Raw genomic sequence first — 17536 nt, 5'->3', positions numbered from 1 at the left:
CTTGTAGGGATTCTCAGACAGCTTAGATACACTTCCTGCTATCAGATGATGTAACCAACCAGCATAATCCCTGAAATCACCAGCACTCACTCCACATGCACCCTTCCTCTGCCCCCAATGTTTGTCATACAAACACAAGAGATATTTTTGGGTGAGAGATCTTATTTGATTGGTCTTCTCACTGTTTGCTTGTTTGATTATGGCTGATCGAGCACATCTTGTACATTTTGTAAATCTTTCTTCCTAAATAGAAATGATATAATGATATAAAGTTCAAATTATGTATTATTCTGCTTATGTGTCGTTCTTTTGTGTCCATTCAGGCAAATTAAGAGGAAGATGAGCTGAGTAGTTAGGCCCCTGTGGATCTGAAAAATGTGCAATGCAACTGAAAGATGCAGTGTTATTATCTAATACTTAAGTTTATATTCTTTGTGCAATTAAGAGTCTCCTAAAAGGGTGACTGCATTCATTGCTAGAAGTTAGACATCTTACAACTACATAGTTATTTGCCATTATAGTATGATGTATACACCCATACATTTTGGAGTCTGTCGATTTAATGAGAAAACATGGGAAAACTACAGCGCATACTTACCTAAAATAACAAAATTTTGTAAATAAATAAACTCCAACAGACTGAGCTGCCCCTCTCAGAAGGCTGCAAAATGAGGAGTCTGGGAACATTCAACTACTTTCTCTTACCCCTGTAATAGAAAAAACAAAGCAGGAGCGCCACCTCGTGGTAAAATGGTAGATGCCGGATCACGGAAGTGAACGGTCTGCTTTCTAATAATGACACACTTGCTAGCTGTATCCGGCACTCTCACTTAGCTAGCCAAGTTTAATGTTATCACTTTCTGCGCCGTGTCATTAATATGGGACAGCTGTCAAACGACACGGTAAGATACAGCAAACAGCATGATCCATTGCAGTGGAAAACAAATAGGATAATGGCGTAAGTTACAACTATTTTATTTCAGTATCAGGTTCGCTTGTAGGCTAGCGTGAGCTAAGTAGCAATAGCATGAAGGTACATCTGAGAGGTATAAATTTGATACTTGTTAAAGTTAAATTATCGGTCACGAATCAGTATTTAAGCGATTAATGCAGGTAAAACTAACCATATACTAACATAAGTAGTTAATGCCGTTTTGTTAAGTAAACGTATTTCTTAAAGTAGAGCTTATTAGCCAAGTCGTCAACGAATTAACAAGTCGAACCACTAACTCTAACTCATCCAGCGGTAACCTTACCTCTACCATGACGCTTCTCGCACACCACATCGGGCCAGGTCTGGATCTAAGACCGCCATACTCAGACTTACCCTAAGTAGAGTCTAGTGGAGGCCATACCCGCCAGCTGCCACCGCTCTGTCCAATGATTCTCCTCTGACAGGATGGTTTATCCTTGTGACAGGACAGGCTGCTCACCCGAACTTTTTCTTTATCACATTATGTATCACATCGATTGTATATATCAGATAAATCTGACGATTCAAGGTCTGTGCAGCTTTATATTTCCGCTCATGTGCAGTATATTATAGTACATTGTATTGCCACCTTTCTACAGTGTATATTCAAGACATAGGATACCTGGGTCTATTCTTAGTCTCTAATGATATGTAATGTTTTCAATATTAATTTCTATATTTGTTTATTTCGTTTATTATTTTTTTTATTTAGCCTATTTAGTTATTGTATATAATTTATCAATTCATTACATTGTTTACCTACCTTATTGTTTTTGTGATTTATGTGAAATGGATGTTGCAACACTGCAATTTCCCTTTGGGTTTAATAAAATACTCTATCTACTTGTCTATCTGTTATAGAGAAAGATTGTCCTTTCACAAATAAAATTAAGGTTTCACAGATCTGAAAGTGGGTTAAGGCTTTAAGTAGGATGTGTTAACACTCTTTCCCCTAACTTTGCCCTTAACTGCCAAATCAGAAGCTATTTTCAACATCGTTCTTCTATCTGTAAATGCTCCTTATTCACCTTGTCTCTTCACAGGTGCTGAGAAACAGAAAGAAAAGAGTTGAAAACACCCCAACACCTCAGGTTTGACCTCAAGTGGGTGCAATTTATATCACCATGTTGGTGACAGCGTATCTTGCCATCATTTTCCTGCTTGCCCTGTGTGTTGCCCTTGAGCTCACAGCACGCCGCCTCACCCCACCTCAGTCTACTCCTACTGCTGTAGCCAACCCAGCCTTCCGTCGCTTCCAGAGTATATTCCTCCGGGCATACCTTTTGGCTTTGTGGGCAGACTGGCTCCAGGGTCCTTACCTCTACAAACTTTACCGTCACTACAGCTTCCTGGAATCCCAAATAGCCATCTTATATGTGTGTGGCCTGGCTTCCTGTGTTTTGTTTGCTCCCTTTTCAGCCTGGCTCCCTCAGGCCTTGGGCCGCAGACAGACATGTCTTCTCTTCTGCCTGTCCTACTCGGCTTGTTGTCTCACAAAGCTGTCCAGAGACTACTTTGTTTTGATTGTGGGCCGTGTCCTGGGGGGTCTGTCCACATCCCTACTCACCACCTCATTTGAAGCTTGGTACGTGCACCGACATGTAGACGTCCATGATTTTCCCAAGGAGTGGATTCCCAGCACCTTCACCAAAGCTGCTACCTGGAACCATGGGCTCGCTGTTGGAGCAGGGCTGGTGGCTAACTTGCTGGCTGAGTGGCTCCACCTTGGGCCAGTGGCTCCCTTTCTCCTGGCTGTCCCCTGCCTGGTGTGTTGTGGCTGGCTGGTGCTAACAGACTGGGGTAAGGAAGAGGCGGAAGGAGGTTCTGAAGGTGACAAACAGACACTTCTTCTTGGCACTCCAAACGGAGGTGTGACCCGTTTGTCTGCGAAGGCCCGGTTCTCACGCAGCTGCCATGAGGGGCTGCGCTGCCTGCTTTCAGACAGGAGAGTCATGCTCTTGGGTGGAGTGCAGGCTCTGTTTGAAAGTGTCCTCTACATTTTTGTGTTCCTGTGGACCCCAGTACTGGACCCACACGGACCTCCTCTAGGAATAGTTTTCTCTTGCCTAATGGCTGCCAGCATGGCTGGCTCCTTGCTGTACCGCCTAGCCACCTCCACTCGTTACCGTCTGCAGCCTGGCCACGTACTCTGCCTGGCTGTGCTGATGGCTTTCTTCTCTCTCTTCATGCTCACCTTTTCCACTGCCCCAGGCCAGCCAAGACCTAATGAATCCTTTCTGGCCTTCCTGCTGCTTGAGCTGGCCTGTGGCCTGTACTTCCCAGCAGTCAGCTTTCTCCAGGGCAGGGTTATCCCAGAGGAGAAGCGGGCTGGTGTGCTGTCCTGGTTCCGGCTGCCTCTGCACCTGCTGGCCTGCTTAGGGCTTCTGGCCCTCCACGGAGAGGTATCAGGAACAGGTGGAGGAGAAGGTGGCAGCGGCACCAGACATATGTTTGGAGGTTGTGCCGTCATGATGCTGGCAGCTTTGATGTCTGTCGTTAGTCTGTTCACTTTGGGCAGAAACGACACAGACTTGAGACTGGAGGGAACCAGAGGGGAGGGGGAGATGTACTGAGGAGATGGGCCACATATCCATTTGTACTTTACTGGTCTGAAATGTGTTATACCAGTTTTTTGTGACTGAAAGTGGAAACTTCATGTGGTCGACCAGAGTAGTCAGAAGTCTACATTTTGCCAAATGCATCAATGAAGAAAATTTGGTTTTTGGTAGATTAAAATTCAATTAAATTTTTATTTTATGTGTTTTTCTTGTTACTTGTTTTTTGGGAGAAACTTTTATGAATTCTGTCTGTGTAGGGTTGCTTTGGGAACATGGCCATATCTACCTTCATTTGTCAAGTAAATTGCTGGAAATTTGTCAGCCATGTCCAAAACCACTGTATCATTCCAGAAATTATTTCACTTAACATGTTATTGCCTCATCATTTTTCAGCTACAGGGAGGTGGGATGATGTGTTTGACGGGCTGTAATTAATTTTATCTGTCAGTAGCCGCTTGGGGATCAGTAATTCTGAGGTTTCATCAAATGTTTAAAAATGCACATGAAAAGACATTAATTTACAGTCACTTGAATGAATATCCAGAGAATTAAGGTCATAACTAGCATGTGGATGAGCATCTGAATGTCAGGTTGTGCAATAGTTCTTGCACAGTACTTTGATTTCTGTATGTTGGTTTGTTTGTTTTTGAATATCCGTATTTTTTATTAAAAAGAGCAATCTACTGTAGGTCAGTTTTACTTTGAATACTCTTTCTGCACCGTCTACAGGATATTTTCTTGGTATTGTCTTAACATGTCTCTGTTCTTTGCACTTTTAAATAAAAGTTCATATTGTACATAATGAATATTTCTATCTTTCATCAGAATTTCCACTTTGTGATCTAGTGATGTTTATGGTATTTATTCTGCTGTATCAGGTGGGGTTTCCAAATAATCCAATATAGTGCAATATTAGATGTTTTTAATTTACCACATTTTTAAAGGGTAGATGTACAAATTAACAAAACCCCTTTGGATTAAAGTCTCATTTTGCACCAATTATAAATACAGTAGGGAATAGTCAATTTGAAAGTTAAGTGAATTGCTCACCTTTACTGAAAAAAGGCACTTGTGTTTCGGGTAATTCAAATGCAAGATGACAGTTTATACTAACAGGAAATATTGATCACTAGCATTGATTATAGTTGTAAATGCGAATCTATTAATATTTTAGCCCCTGTAGCCCCTCTTTCCTACTTTTTGCTGCAGACCATATTTCCAGATTTCTCTGGACTTTTCTCCTCAAAACGCATCATGCAGGCATCCATCCTCCCCCTTTTTTCCCTGCGCTGTGGTACAGTCCCAGCTTTTCTCTATGGTGCAGCTTCACCTGGATGCTGCTAGAACATCCGTCTGTGGGTGAGGGAGGGGGTATCTGCACGAGTCTTAACTGCGTTGTTTTGGGATTACATCACTATATCGTCACAGTGTTCAGTCTGAGCAGGCAGAAACAGCACTAGCAGTCCGAGGTCCATTCTCACAACTGTCAGTCTTTAGTCTGACTCTGCAAGAGCCACAGACTCAAGAAAGGAGACACCAGAGTCCCATTGACTGGCTGGCACACAAAACAGGTCAACCTACTGCAGAAGGACAGACAGGCATCATGACACAGGGCAAGGTATGAGTTTGCTTTATGCCATTCAGTTAATCTTCATTGTGTAATTTACGTATGTGGCCTAGATTATTATTTAACAGTTGATAGGAGTACCTCTACTCCATCCCTTTAGTGTCACTATTGTCAAATGTTTGGTAATGCGGGCTAGTAAGCTGTCAATACCACCATGCGTTGTCTATTTTTTTATGAAAAATGTATCTGAAAAATGTTAACTAATATTTCAGTCGTGCGTTAATGGCTGTGGTTTTGTGTCCTGCAGCATTTTATTTTTTGGCCACAAAATCCCGCAGGACATCTTAATCTAGTTGTTTGTTTTTTACCTTTTATGCTAATACGGTGTTTTTTTTGTGTGTGTGTTCTGTATAATGCTAAGCTGTTCAGTGTTACCTGAGTTTATGTGAGTGAAATGCGTCACCGGTTGTGTTACCACGTTGCGTCACCATGACAACGCACGTCCTTCTGTAGCTCTGGTAAAGCGTGCTATTTAACTTTACTGTGGTCCCAGTTTGTGCCTCTCATATCCATCTAGATGGCTGGAACAGTCTTTGAATACTTTAAATAGCCTCCTCTAAGAGGAGCGGTTAGTGTTTTTAAACGACCTTCTGGGTTTTTCAAACACCGCCAGGTTAATTATCTTTAAGAGATATCAATTCTCTGTGACATGGTTAGCCTCTTACGGGGCCCTGGGGCAAACACCAGCAGATGGAGAGTGGGGGACCCGCCTACTTAAGTGGTACTTTTTTTTTAATTTATCCATCCCATATGTGTAGACCCAAATGGTTATGAAGTAAACCTGGGACTTTGGGACTGGGTTCTAATCCAGCCTTGTCTGTGACCCAAATATGTGCTTAATATATGACAGGCACAAACTAACTGTTGCCTGTCTACTGTATATCAGTAGGCTCTGTGTCAAACCAAAGAAACCAAACCTCTAATGCAAAACACTATAATTACAGTTATAAACAACATAAGCAGATTAAAAGTTAATGTGTTGCATGAAAAGTGTTAGGGTTACAAAGATGAAGCAGTCGGTGTATCTGTTGAAGTGTCAATTCTTAAAAGCTAAAGGTTAGGCTATCACTGCTATGAGTTGAAGTTTCAGTTGAAGCAAAAAAACACAAACAACTGTCAGTTAAAGCGGAGCAGTTTAAATGTCAGTTGAAGTGCTGGAGGTGGTTAACTGTGTATGAATGAGCAGCTGAAAATTCAACTGATATGTAGATAACAAATTGTTCAACTTTTGTGCTATCAGCTGTCACTTGCAAACAAGACCTCCAATGGCTCCTCCAGTGGAGAGGCCTTGGTGGCACCAGCTCCTCCCAGTTATGAGGAAGCCACTGCAGGTACGATGACACCTTAAGTTCATCTGTCATTATTTTTAGCAAATAGATTTGACAAAGTTGATCATGTTTTGAGATGGAATGCAAGTGATTGGGACTACATTAGTGCATATAGGCTAAAACATGCGAGTCTTAAATAAATTCCTGTCTTCCTCCAGGCACCAGTGCTCCTTGCTACAATGACGTGGAGATGCTCACAGAGTTCACCTGGGATGATCGCAACATCAGGAGGGTCTTCATCCGTAAGGTATCAAAAGCTTTATCACCACACTGATTACAATATTACTCTGTTGTCATTTCTGTGTATCACAAATAATTTACCTCAACTGAACATTGTTAAACTTTAATACATACCAGTACACGTACAACTATTCGGTCTTTTTTCACTCAAACTTGCTTTCTTTTAGGTGTACACCATTTTGATGATCCAGCTTTTGGTCACTCTTGCTATTGTGGCTCTTTTCACCTTCTGGTGAGACCAAACTTTTTCAGTTTTCTCTCATGTTTAACATTTCTGAACAAATAATCCTGATAAAATTCACTGGACAGTGTGCTTACTTGAAACTACTCTACTTTCAGTGACCCTGTGAAGGACTACATTCAAACCAACCCTGGGTGGTACTGGGCCTCTTAGTAAGTAACAAGTTCAGTCAGTCTCAAATCAGCAGTACATGCACAATTTCTCTGTATATGTTTGCTTTGTATCACTTCTGCCTAACAACATATCTAACATTGTTTCCATTTAACAGTGCTGTGTTCTTTGTCACCTATCTCACCCTGTCTTGCTGCTCTGCACCAAGGTCAGTTAAAAGTTCTGAAACTTCAATGCACATCATCAAAAATAAATGACTGAAATAAATTTAAAAAAAAAAAACATAAACCACCTACAATATTGAAATTCTCTTTCCCCACTCCTACAGGAGACAGTTTCCATGGAATCTGATTCTTCTTGCCATCTTTGTAAGTAGGCTGATGGTTTATGTTTTTAACATACATACATATATGCATATATGGACTGAATTTTCTGTTTTTTATCAGATGACCAGTGTTTTCAAATCAAAGCTACAGACTAAGGTTTAGAAACAGTACATTCATGTATGAATAATATTTTTTAATGTGTAATTTTCAGCCCACAAATGATTGTGAGTTGATAGTTAATAATGATCTAAAACAAATTTATAAAAATATTTTGTAAAAAGGAATGCTGTCCATTCCTGACTTTCCTGAAGTGGAGTAAGATTTGAATACATTTCTGCATTTTCACGTGACAATCATATGTCTTGTTACAGACCCTCTCCCTCTCCTACATGACAGGGATGTTGTCCAGGTATGCGTCATGTTTGCTCACTGCTTTATGTGATTGTATTATTTTACTTTACATTGTATCCCACTGTGGCTTTCCTTCTCCAGACTCTCTGAGTGGTCAGTGCTGTATTTTTTAATATATTTGTTATAGTCTGAAACTTGTTCAGTGAGTTTTGCATGTTTTTTTTGTTTGTATTTTTTGTTTTAATAGTTTCTATAACACCAAGTCAGTGGTGATGTGCTTGGGAATCACAGCAGCTGTTTGTCTCCTGGTCACAGTCTTCAGCTTCCAAACTAAGGTGAGAAAAAGTATCTTTCTCCTTTCCTGTACTTTTATGTTTTATCTGACATACAGTATTCTTGAATTGGGAAGGAAAATCAAATTTGTGTGAGTCAGCTTTTTACACTGTTGGATTAAAATACTTTGGTTGGATTTCATGTGCTTTCTCCATACAGTTTGATGTGACATCATACCAAGGTGTGCTCTTCGTCTTCTGCATGGTCATGTTCATCTCTGGCCTGGTGCTGGCACTTGTCCTTCCCTTTCAATATGTAAGAACAAATGCAGGCTCAACTCTAAGTCCTTTCACAGGGTGATCTAAATACTGGAATCCCATCTAATCAAGTCATTATTGCCATTTAGGTACCATGGTTGGATGCCATCTTTGCTGTCTTGGGAGCCATACTATTTACAATGGTAAGAGAGAAGATCAGACACTTTCAAGCCATTATAAGGAGAAAACATCATACAGTGCTGACTGTCAGAATCAGAAACAAACCAAAAGATGTCTTACTGCTGTTTTATTTTTATTTTCTGTTGCAGTTTTTGGCGTTTGACACCCAACTCCTCATGGGGAACAAGAGGTACACCATGAGTCCAGAGGAATATGTCTTCGCCACTCTCAACATCTACCTAGATATCATCTATATCTTCTCCTTCTTCCTCCAAATTTTTGGAACAAAACGAGATTAAACCATCACACCAAATTTCTGACCTACAGAGAAGGGATGCATCAGTATGGAAACATAGGCAGACATGATAAGAGTCTTTTCAAATTTTGGTGACTGTGGTGACCATGCTTCCAGCTGCTTTATTTTTTTTGCCTGATACTGACAAGGTCACAAATACTTTGTGAATCTCTTGTACAGCTACACACGTACATAGACGTATGTCAGTATTCACACACAAGATGTCTGTAGCCTTTCCCTCCTCTCTAGCATGTTTGGGACCCCTTACCACATTATGGGATTAGCTTACTAGCTTTACCAGCCAGAGTCATTCAGTGGTCTGTGATCTTGCTCCATTTGACATAGATAAAACCATTCTGTGAGTTTCCATATGAAGCTGTATGGGTGTCTTATATCCATGCTTGCATTGGTATCACAAATTTTGTGGAAACAATAGATGTTAATGCTCTTTAGGAGGTATTTCATCAACACTACATTATGCATGACTCTTAAAATAGCCCTGAATATGCCAAGTACAGTAATCCCATTACTGGACTATTGCTGTGGGTGTTGATGTAGTTGCTGAAAGCACAAAAGTGACTTATAAAAAGATTTAAAGACTTTTTCTGTGTTTTCAGTTAACTGTTAACAGTTTGAGAGTAGGTGATATATTTTTCTGGCTTTTGAATGACAATTATTTGTTGGATTTGAGATGTTGCTACTCACCTCTGCCTTGATTTGTTACTTACAGTATACTGTATGGTCAATATGTTGAGCTTTGCTTCATTTAAGTATGAAGCTGTCATTTATTGCATTCATATTGTTTCTGAGTTTATTATTAGAGTGTCACTGGTCTAATGTGTGTTTGAACCTGAAATCTTTGGAATGAAGATTATTTAGACCAAATTTTCATGACAAACAATTTAATCTAAGCAAAGCGTGATTGTTGCCATTATAGTTTTTGATCCTAATATTATTTAAACTGATATAGTTGGTTTGAAGTGGTGACACGATAATTAAAAATGAACATGACAGTGCCATACATGCATGGATTTACTGTGACTTTTGATAAGACTTGCATTTGTGGAAGGACTTGAATGCTATATTTCATGACATTTGAAGTTTATTTTTTTATGACAATGATATATTTCAGAAAGTGTGCGATAAATGATAAATGGTGAGTTTAAAGCTTGGCATGAATTTATAAGTCTTCTAAAGTGGCCTTTGATTACCTTTTATTTGATGAAATAGATGCAGAAGTATATTGTTTTAACAGTATTTCACTGTAGTATTGGTGTTACTGTATTCATCTATTAAAGGGTGAATGTGTATGAGTGTGCCTAGTGGTTCATTCTGATTTAATAAATTATGTGATGACAGATCTGTATTAACTTCACATTTAGAGGGAAGTTTGTGTGAAACTCCATGTAAGAAATTCATTTAGGAAAATTACAAAAATATGGCTATTTCCAGCAAGACAGTACAAACCAGAGCTTAAGTTCAGTTTACATTTTTAACAGTATGCATTTTAGTATTGTGGAGGTGTCTTACTGTAGGTGTCTCTAAATATTCAGAATGTTCTTTTATTAGAAAATCACTTGGCCTGTGTTTGTTTTGGGACCATAGTTCTGGTTTTGAAATACTTCCCCAAAATTAGTGGTTAGCTCAGTATATATTTTTGTTTTATTTTAATTTATTTTTAAATGTAATCAATTTATTTCTTTACATGTATTGTTTGGCATTTGGTTTGCATTTTTTTCTGCCAATTTAATTAGGCACAGACATTTATTTATCTATCTATCTCAAATTGTGATTAGAAAATCAGAGCAGACAAGAAGGGCTGATCTTCCTCGAGTATCTTTGTTTGTGTCTTTGCGACAGACACATATACAGAAAGTAAAAATTATTGCGTGAAGCCGTTAAACAGGAGTGTCCACATGTGTTAGAAATGAAACTCTGCTCCCTGGACAGTGCCGGCGGCTGTGACGTGACATTAAATGCTCTCCTTCAGTCTGTAACCGACCAGTTAATACGCGGTGCACTCGGACTCTCAGCATGCAATCATCCAATCACAGTGTGCGATGGTAGCGCGTCCTGTTCAGCCATGTTGTGGTTTTAAATGAGGAAGAGGCGGGAGATGTTATTCTTCAACGAGTTTATATGCAATTTAAAGTCACGTTAAGGATATATAAATGAGTTAGGGTGTGACTCAAAATGATAGCCGTTTTCCCGAAGGAGTTGGTTGCGACTTACGGCATTCCTGTTGGAATTTAAACATACTTCTATAAATTAGCCGTGTAGCTAACAACGTTAGCTAGCAGGGTAGTTAGCACAGTGTGTTAGCTAGGCAACTAGCGTATTCTCAGCTAACTAGCTAACGGTTAGCTCGTGTCGTGGGAAAGTAAAATGATATTTGTGAGGAGCGTTAGCCCTTCAAACAGCCACAGCTAACCCGCCTCAGTCGAATGAATCGTATTAGCTTAATTTGGTTTGACTGTATTGACAGGTAGACTGAAAGCAGCCATAGCGCTTTATCTTTAAGCCAGCGGCGCTATTTGTAAAACTTTTGAGCCATGTTGAATAAAATCTACGAATGGATAGAAACGAGCTTTGCCAATCTTCGCAATGGTGTACCAGCTGCGGAGCACTCAGATGCACACCAGGCACCGGGAGATGGTCAGATGAGGAGGAAAAGACCACTTGAATGGTATGAGCTACAGCAGCGTTATGCCCCTGTGTTGAAAATGACAGTGTTTAAAAGGAGACAGAATTATCGGACTCTATGTTGCTTTGAAGTTAACTGTTATTTACTGTGTGTCTGTAAACCCGCATTTCATTGCTCCGCTGGTCACTCGATGTTGCAGCGATGTTTTGTGATGTGAGAAAAATGTTTATTATCGGATCTATCGAAATGGATGGAATGTGATATCAAGTGTTTTACATCAATTTGTTTCTCCTCTAGTTTGGAAGATGGACATAACATCGACCAAGATGGCTTAATGATAAAGAAATCGCGAATGGGTAATTGCAAAATCTCTCACTCTATTACTTATTGTGCGAGTGTCAGTGAGGATACCGTCAAAACAGTATTAGCCTAGTTACAATCTTATCTGTTTCATATTTATCTAGGGGATCTTATTGACACAGTCAAGATAGCAGCTGAAGGGGTTAAGAGTCAGAGTTCCAGTGTGGCTACATGGATGAAGAACAATGTAAGCCCTACCTTGAGAAATATGCTGCCTGCCTCCCCGGGACCTCCACCTGGAGAGCCACAGCCCTCAACATCAACAGCAGCCTGGGCAGGAAGGCCGGTAAGGAATGAATTTTAGGAGCCTGACTTTAAATGTATCAAACAACTTTTATTTGAACATGTTTTGTATTTGTTTGGATAAAGATTGCTGAAAGGAACTCTCTGACTGAGACGTTTGCTGCTCCCTCAACAACTCTGGAGTGGAAAACATCCAAATCTGGTAAGACCTATCACTTGAGCATGACTTAAACACATTTGTATAAAATTTAGCCTCAAGGTTCATAGGTTTTGTGCAGTCATTTTAGCTCTTGGAGAGAAGTTAATTACTGTGCTTTTTAAAAATGTGTTTGTTTCTCTTCAACTTTAGAATGGTTGCGTAATGAGAAGTCCATTATGGGATCAAAAGTCTGCAGGCGACAAATGTGCTTGAGTTCTACACATCGTGAAGTGCCAAAAACAAATGGGCATTCAGTCAACTTGTCACCCTCTGTCACCCCTAAATTGCACTCTCCACGGCTAGGCAGACCCCTAAACCTCCGACCATATGGAATACCAAGGTAGTCTTTACATCTTGGTTTTTGCCTCAAGAAAAGATAACTTTTCCTGTTTTCTTGTTATCTGATTTATCATTAAACTGTGCAAACTATTGTGAGTTGATGATGTTTGATTGCCAGACTCTCATTTTGTGTCTGCAGTTTCTGTAGCGGACCCGGTATCACAAGCACCTCCTGTACCAGCATGTATGAGAAGACGTTTCCCATCAAAGTGGTGCAGAGCCCAACACACAGCACCTCGTCTAGCCGCAAACACCGGACCCGGCTCTATTGCACAGCACAGGAGGTCAGACAGCTGGACAAAAAGCCACCACATTCATTCTAATTTAGTTGGTGGATTGTAGAAATCATGGTTGTTCTCTGTTTGCCCAGTCTGTTCGTGAAGAGGAGAAAGAGGTCTACAGGCAGCTTCTGACCATGGTCTCTGGTGGTCAGTCGTCTTTCCTTCACAACGGCAGCTCACATGCTATTGTGAGGTCACACAGAGATTTGTACGTATCCATTCACAATGCTAATGCAAAATGTAAAGGGATACTGAGTAGGGAGCACAGCAGCAAGTGCACTGTTCAGTCACAGGCCAGTGGGCGGCTCCAGAAGCAAATAAGCTTAACTGTAAAACTTTATCCAAACTTCTAGTTTTTGTGTTAGCTGCTCACTCTGTGTACATTACAATAACAGATCAAACAAGTTTTTACCATCCAGGCTTTATAAATAAATTTAAATACATGTCAGTAACCCTTTAAGCCTTTGGTTATGTGTGGTCTGTATCTAGATAATGTCATCTGCTTACCCCTGTCATGTTCTCATCAGCACCAGCTTCCTGACCACCAGCCGCAGACTGCTACAGTTCTCTTCCCCTACTGGATCAGCAGCAGGAGGAACTTCAGAGGAAACCAGCAGCCCACCCAGCCCAAGAGGGATGTCAAGCCAGAGCTCAAGCAACCTGCCGAGCCCAGTGGGGACCTCCAGCAGGCCAGGGATCCAGACATGGTCTCTGGATATGGACCTCAGCTCTAGCAGAGCAGCTACTCTCACATCAGCTCCCTCACCATCTGCTCTGCTGGATAACTCCTCTCAGGACACACAGTCATCAGGTAAGGTACTTGTGTGTACACTTATTATAGGTATTGTAAAAGTGGTAGGCATACGTGAAATGAATGTTTGCTTCTTTTTGTATTTCTTCTCGGGTTGTAATCTGTTGTCTTCCCTTGTAGCTCACGATGGTGACTCTGTAATTATTGTAAATGAGCAAAAGGGTAAAAAGCAAGACAGCTCAAGGTTAGTATTTGTTTTCAGTCATTGTTGTTTTGTTCCTTTCATTGTTTTACAACAAGCTAAATTTCAGTGTGGTTAATATTGATGTATTATGCAATATGATTAAATGTAGTACAAGCATGATCAGAGATGCAGATATCTGATTTTATATGAATGCACAGTGTAACGTCTGTGTGAGGTGGAGTCAAAACAGTGACTAGTTTTCAAAGCCTAGCATCAACTCAAGTGCTCTTTCTGTATACATACTAACATATTACTCTGTCTTTACAGTGTGCCATGTTTCCAAGCTGAGTTATGGATCAAAGAATTGTAAGTACATGCCAGTGCATTTCATTATTCATAAAGTAAATGATCCATTATTCACTGATATTCACTGATATGTTTTAATAGAGCCACAAAGAAAACGTGTGTTTTTGTCACTGTAGAACTAGTATGTACGACTCTCGGGCAAGAGAAAGACGGAGACACATAGAAGAGCAGGAGGCCCTGGCTGCCCAGTTGCTGCGACAGGTGACCACTGAAGCTTTCTTTCAGGTTCCTTTTGTATCATATCCATTGTTTCTTGATTTCCTGTTATCCCACTAACCTGTGTCATCTTGTCACTGGCTCCCAGCGGTTATCTGAAGAGGGGCAACGCAGCCCTGATGTGGAGGTCCGTGTTCGAGTTCCTTTGGAGAAGGAGGTTCCTTTGACTCCAGTGACAGAACAACCACGGCCTTTGGAAGAGAAACCAGAATTCCCTGAACTTACAGCGGTATGGTGGTTGTCCTTCAGGCTTTGTTGAGTGCTCTATGCTGCTTAAGTTAAGAGCAAATAGGTATTTTCCACTGTCTCATTCCTTGGGTCAAAATAATTACTTTGGAAATAATGAAAATAGAAATTCAAGATATTCTTTCTGCAGGCTCAAGATTTTTGGAACATTTTTAAATGTAATGAGTGTAAGGGTTAGGTTAATATTTCCTGCTTTCTCACTTGTGCTGTTTCTTTCTGTTAAGGAAATGGAGGCTGAGGTGAACCGGGTGCTGAGAGGAGGTAGTCCTCATGAAGTATTAAGTGAAGGTTTTGGTCTCAGCCTTACACGCAAAGACCTTCACACCCTCAGTAACCTCAACTGGCTGAATGACGAAGTGAGTACACATCATCTTCTAGCAAAGATCTGTGTGAACTCATTTTGCGTTAGATGGACTCTGACCTTTTTTGTTACACATACATTTTAATATGAAAAAAAAAAAAACCTCTTCCTCCTCTGTCTCCCAGGTGATCAATTTTTACATGAACCTTCTGGTCGAGCGCAGCAAGGACCCCAGCCTGCCATCAGTCAATACATTCAACACTTTTTTTTATCCGAAGCTGCGCAGGAGTGGCTACGCTGCTGTCCGCCGCTGGACCAAAAAGATGGACATCTTTTCTAAAGACATCCTGTTGGTTCCTGTCCACTTGGGGGTGCACTGGTGCCTCTCTGTAAGTCTTGATGAAAGTAACAGCCTTGGGATTTATTTAGCAGTTTCTTTGTTTGTTTTTTAATTATAAATTGTGCAATTCTTTCTCTCAGGTGGTGGATTTCCGCAAAAAGGCTATTATGTACTTTGATTCTATGGGAGGAAACAATGACGAAGCATGCCAAATATTGTTGTAAGTTCCTGTATCTTATGTTTGTTAAATGGGATGTATATTTGGAGAGCCAACTGTAACTGCTACAAATAGATTTTTATAAACCATTTGACATTATTAGAAAGTAATTCATTTTTGTTTCTCCAGTGAATACCTGCAGCAGGAGAGTAAGGACAAGAAAGGCAAAGAACTGGATACCTCAGGCTGGACTCTGCACAGCAAAAAGCGCAATGTAAGTCCAACACATGCCAAGGCTCAGAGCATCAAGTAGTTTGTTTTTATTGGTGTGCCATGTCATGCCGTGTTGAATTTCATAAGTATTCATTCATTTCAAAAGTAACAGTACACAAAAAAACTGTGAAGTACTGTGAAGGTGAGTACTCACCATGTGTTTCAAAGCAGGGAGTTGGAATATAAACGGAGGTCTTGCTTCAAGTCAAGTCAGATTTTACTTATATAGTCCAATATCACAAATTTGCCTCAATGGTTTTAACAATCAGCAACATCTTTTGATGCTTGTTTTTAGGGGAAGTGCTGAAATGGGATAGAGAGTGAATTTTTAAAGCAAAATCTAACAAAATTAAAAAAACAAAAAGAAGTTAATTAATAAAAAGTCCTGTTAAACTGTCACAGATGATTAATTTCATTTTGCACTGTGGGTTAATCAAGGGTTTACACGCACCTTCAAATGTTCATTAACATTTTTATTCCTCCTCTGCTCTCAGGAAATCCCTCAGCAGATGAATGGTAGCGACTGTGGAATGTTCACATGCAAATATGCAGATTACATTACCAAAGACAAGCCAATCACATTCACACAGGTAATCGCAAACAAGAAGATTTAAGTAGTCGAAATCATCATGAGAGTCCTAAAAAAACGGCTCACGTGACCTCTCTTTTCTTATTCACAGAAACACATGCCCTACTTCAGAAGAAGGATGGTTTGGGAGATTGTGAACCATAAGCTGTTGTGATGTCAGGCTGAGGATTGTGAACTTGTATAGTCTGCTCACGGTGTTACAAACACGAGCCGTGACTATTGCTGAGCTACGTTCAGCTGCGTGGTCCGCTGACGGATCTGTCCTGCTCTGGTACGGGACTTGCACACCAGCTCATCAGATCAGGAACCAGCTCTGCCACTCTCCATCCTATAAGGCCAATCAAGCCCTCAGCTGATCTTGGCTGATGGGATGTTGCTGGAGCACCCAAGCACTGCCTCCCAGTCCTGTTCTCCAGTTGTTGTTGTTTTTTTTGTTTGTTTGTTTTTTGATGCACCTATGGAGCATCAGTATAGCAGCTGAAACACTGCGCGTTTTATATTGCCCAGCCAGAACTGTTTTTCAAATCCCAATTGTACTTACTTACAGACCATACTCTGAGCTGCAATGTTCAGTTTGATGCAGACACACAAAGTTTACATGTTTTTGTCTTACAGGGAGATTTGTATTATGCTGCATTGTCAACAACAGTAATACTACATTTTGCTGTCACTGTCGGTTTGATTGTTATGTTATGTGCAAAGCAAAATTAACCTTACCATGACAATTTGAATGGTATCGAGATCTGTCTCTGTATTTTTGGGCATGAGACATATTTTCTTTTCTTTTTTGTTTTGTTTTCCCTACAATATGAACATTACACCCAAAACAAGATTATTTTTGTAATTTCTTTGATTAAAATGCACAAAAGTCTTCAAATGCGACATTGCCTCAGAGTATGATTTATAATGAAAACAGAATGTTGTCTTGCCTTGCCACTGACTTGCAAGTATAACAAAAACGGTCTTAGTTACACCCTAAAACAGCAGGGTAAAAAAAAAAAAGGTTTGTCTTTTTCTTCAGATTCATTAGACTTGATAGAAGATTGTAAACAGTTTCAAAGTCTATTTTGCATATTTCAGAGTCTCTTTTAGTTCAGCAAATTTTTGGGCATATTCAGTATATTTTGAACTTTGTACATACTTAAAACATATACAGCCTCTTGAACAGTGTAATATACTTTTTTTTAAAAACCTATTTCCTATCTATTTTTATCTAGATCCAAGTCTGTTTCAGAGATAAATTCTCATGTATTGTGACTGTTCTTTGTGTATTACCTCAAAATCAGT

General features: G+C 40.1%; 3 protein-coding genes across 4 annotated transcripts; all 3 read left to right on the top strand.

Moving 5' to 3' along the window:
• Positions 1-790: 790 nt before the first annotated feature.
• mfsd5 (major facilitator superfamily domain containing 5) lies at positions 791-4327 on the top strand. Of its 2 annotated transcripts, none has more exons than XM_041053052.1 (2): positions 791-902; positions 2017-4327. In XM_041053052.1, the coding sequence occupies exon 2, from the start codon at positions 2098-2100 to the stop codon at positions 3544-3546; it is 1449 nt and encodes a 482-aa protein (XP_040908986.1). In that variant the 5' UTR covers positions 791-902; positions 2017-2097; the 3' UTR covers positions 3547-4327. The 2 variants fall into 2 exon arrangements, with proteins under 2 accessions (XP_040908986.1, XP_040908994.1); XM_041053060.1 differs by having other exon boundaries at positions 824-958.
• Positions 4328-5067: 740 nt separating this feature from the next.
• LOC121188995 (protein lifeguard 2-like) lies at positions 5068-9073 on the top strand. The gene is made up of 12 exons (XM_041048973.1): positions 5068-5149; positions 6399-6489; positions 6645-6733; positions 6894-6958; positions 7066-7119; positions 7236-7286; positions 7407-7446; positions 7776-7813; positions 8003-8090; positions 8248-8343; positions 8435-8488; positions 8615-9073. The coding sequence occupies exons 1-12, from the start codon at positions 5135-5137 to the stop codon at positions 8762-8764; spliced, it is 831 nt and encodes a 276-aa protein (XP_040904907.1). The 5' UTR covers positions 5068-5134; the 3' UTR covers positions 8765-9073.
• Positions 9074-10837: 1764 nt separating this feature from the next.
• senp1 (SUMO specific peptidase 1) lies at positions 10838-17285 on the top strand. Its single transcript, XM_041048949.1, has 18 exons — positions 10838-11446; positions 11702-11760; positions 11869-12050; positions 12134-12209; positions 12357-12546; positions 12685-12829; positions 12916-13034; positions 13354-13637; positions 13758-13821; positions 14089-14127; positions 14244-14328; positions 14432-14572; positions 14814-14945; positions 15076-15279; positions 15371-15450; positions 15577-15661; positions 16155-16250; positions 16341-17285. Exons 1-18 carry the CDS (start codon positions 11313-11315, stop codon positions 16401-16403), a joined length of 2178 nt encoding a protein of 725 aa, XP_040904883.1. The 5' UTR covers positions 10838-11312; the 3' UTR covers positions 16404-17285.
• The last annotated feature ends 251 nt before the right edge of the window (positions 17286-17536 follow it).

The sequence above is a fragment of the Toxotes jaculatrix genome, chromosome 2 (genome assembly GCF_017976425.1).
Source record: "Toxotes jaculatrix isolate fToxJac2 chromosome 2, fToxJac2.pri, whole genome shotgun sequence".
NCBI lineage: Eukaryota > Metazoa > Chordata > Actinopteri > Toxotidae > Toxotes > Toxotes jaculatrix.
This window is presented reverse-complemented; position numbering and strand designations above follow the sequence as displayed.

Coding starts and splice junctions, on each gene's coding strand:
- mfsd5 (XM_041053052.1), top strand. CDS start 2,098: ATGTTGGTGACAGCGTATCTTGCCATCATTTTCCTGCTTGCCCTGTGT.
- LOC121188995 (XM_041048973.1), top strand. Junction 6,490..6,644: donor TTATGAGGAAGCCACTGCAG/GTACGATGACAC, acceptor GTCTTCCTCCAG/GCACCAGTGCTCCTTGCTAC. Junction 8,091..8,247: donor TCTTCAGCTTCCAAACTAAG/GTGAGAAAAAGT, acceptor TTCTCCATACAG/TTTGATGTGACATCATACCA.
- senp1 (XM_041048949.1), top strand. CDS start 11,313: ATGTTGAATAAAATCTACGAATGGATAGAAACGAGCTTTGCCAATCTT. Junction 11,447..11,701: donor AGGAAAAGACCACTTGAATG/GTATGAGCTACA, acceptor TTTCTCCTCTAG/TTTGGAAGATGGACATAACA. Junction 12,830..12,915: donor TCTATTGCACAGCACAGGAG/GTCAGACAGCTG, acceptor CTGTTTGCCCAG/TCTGTTCGTGAAGAGGAGAA.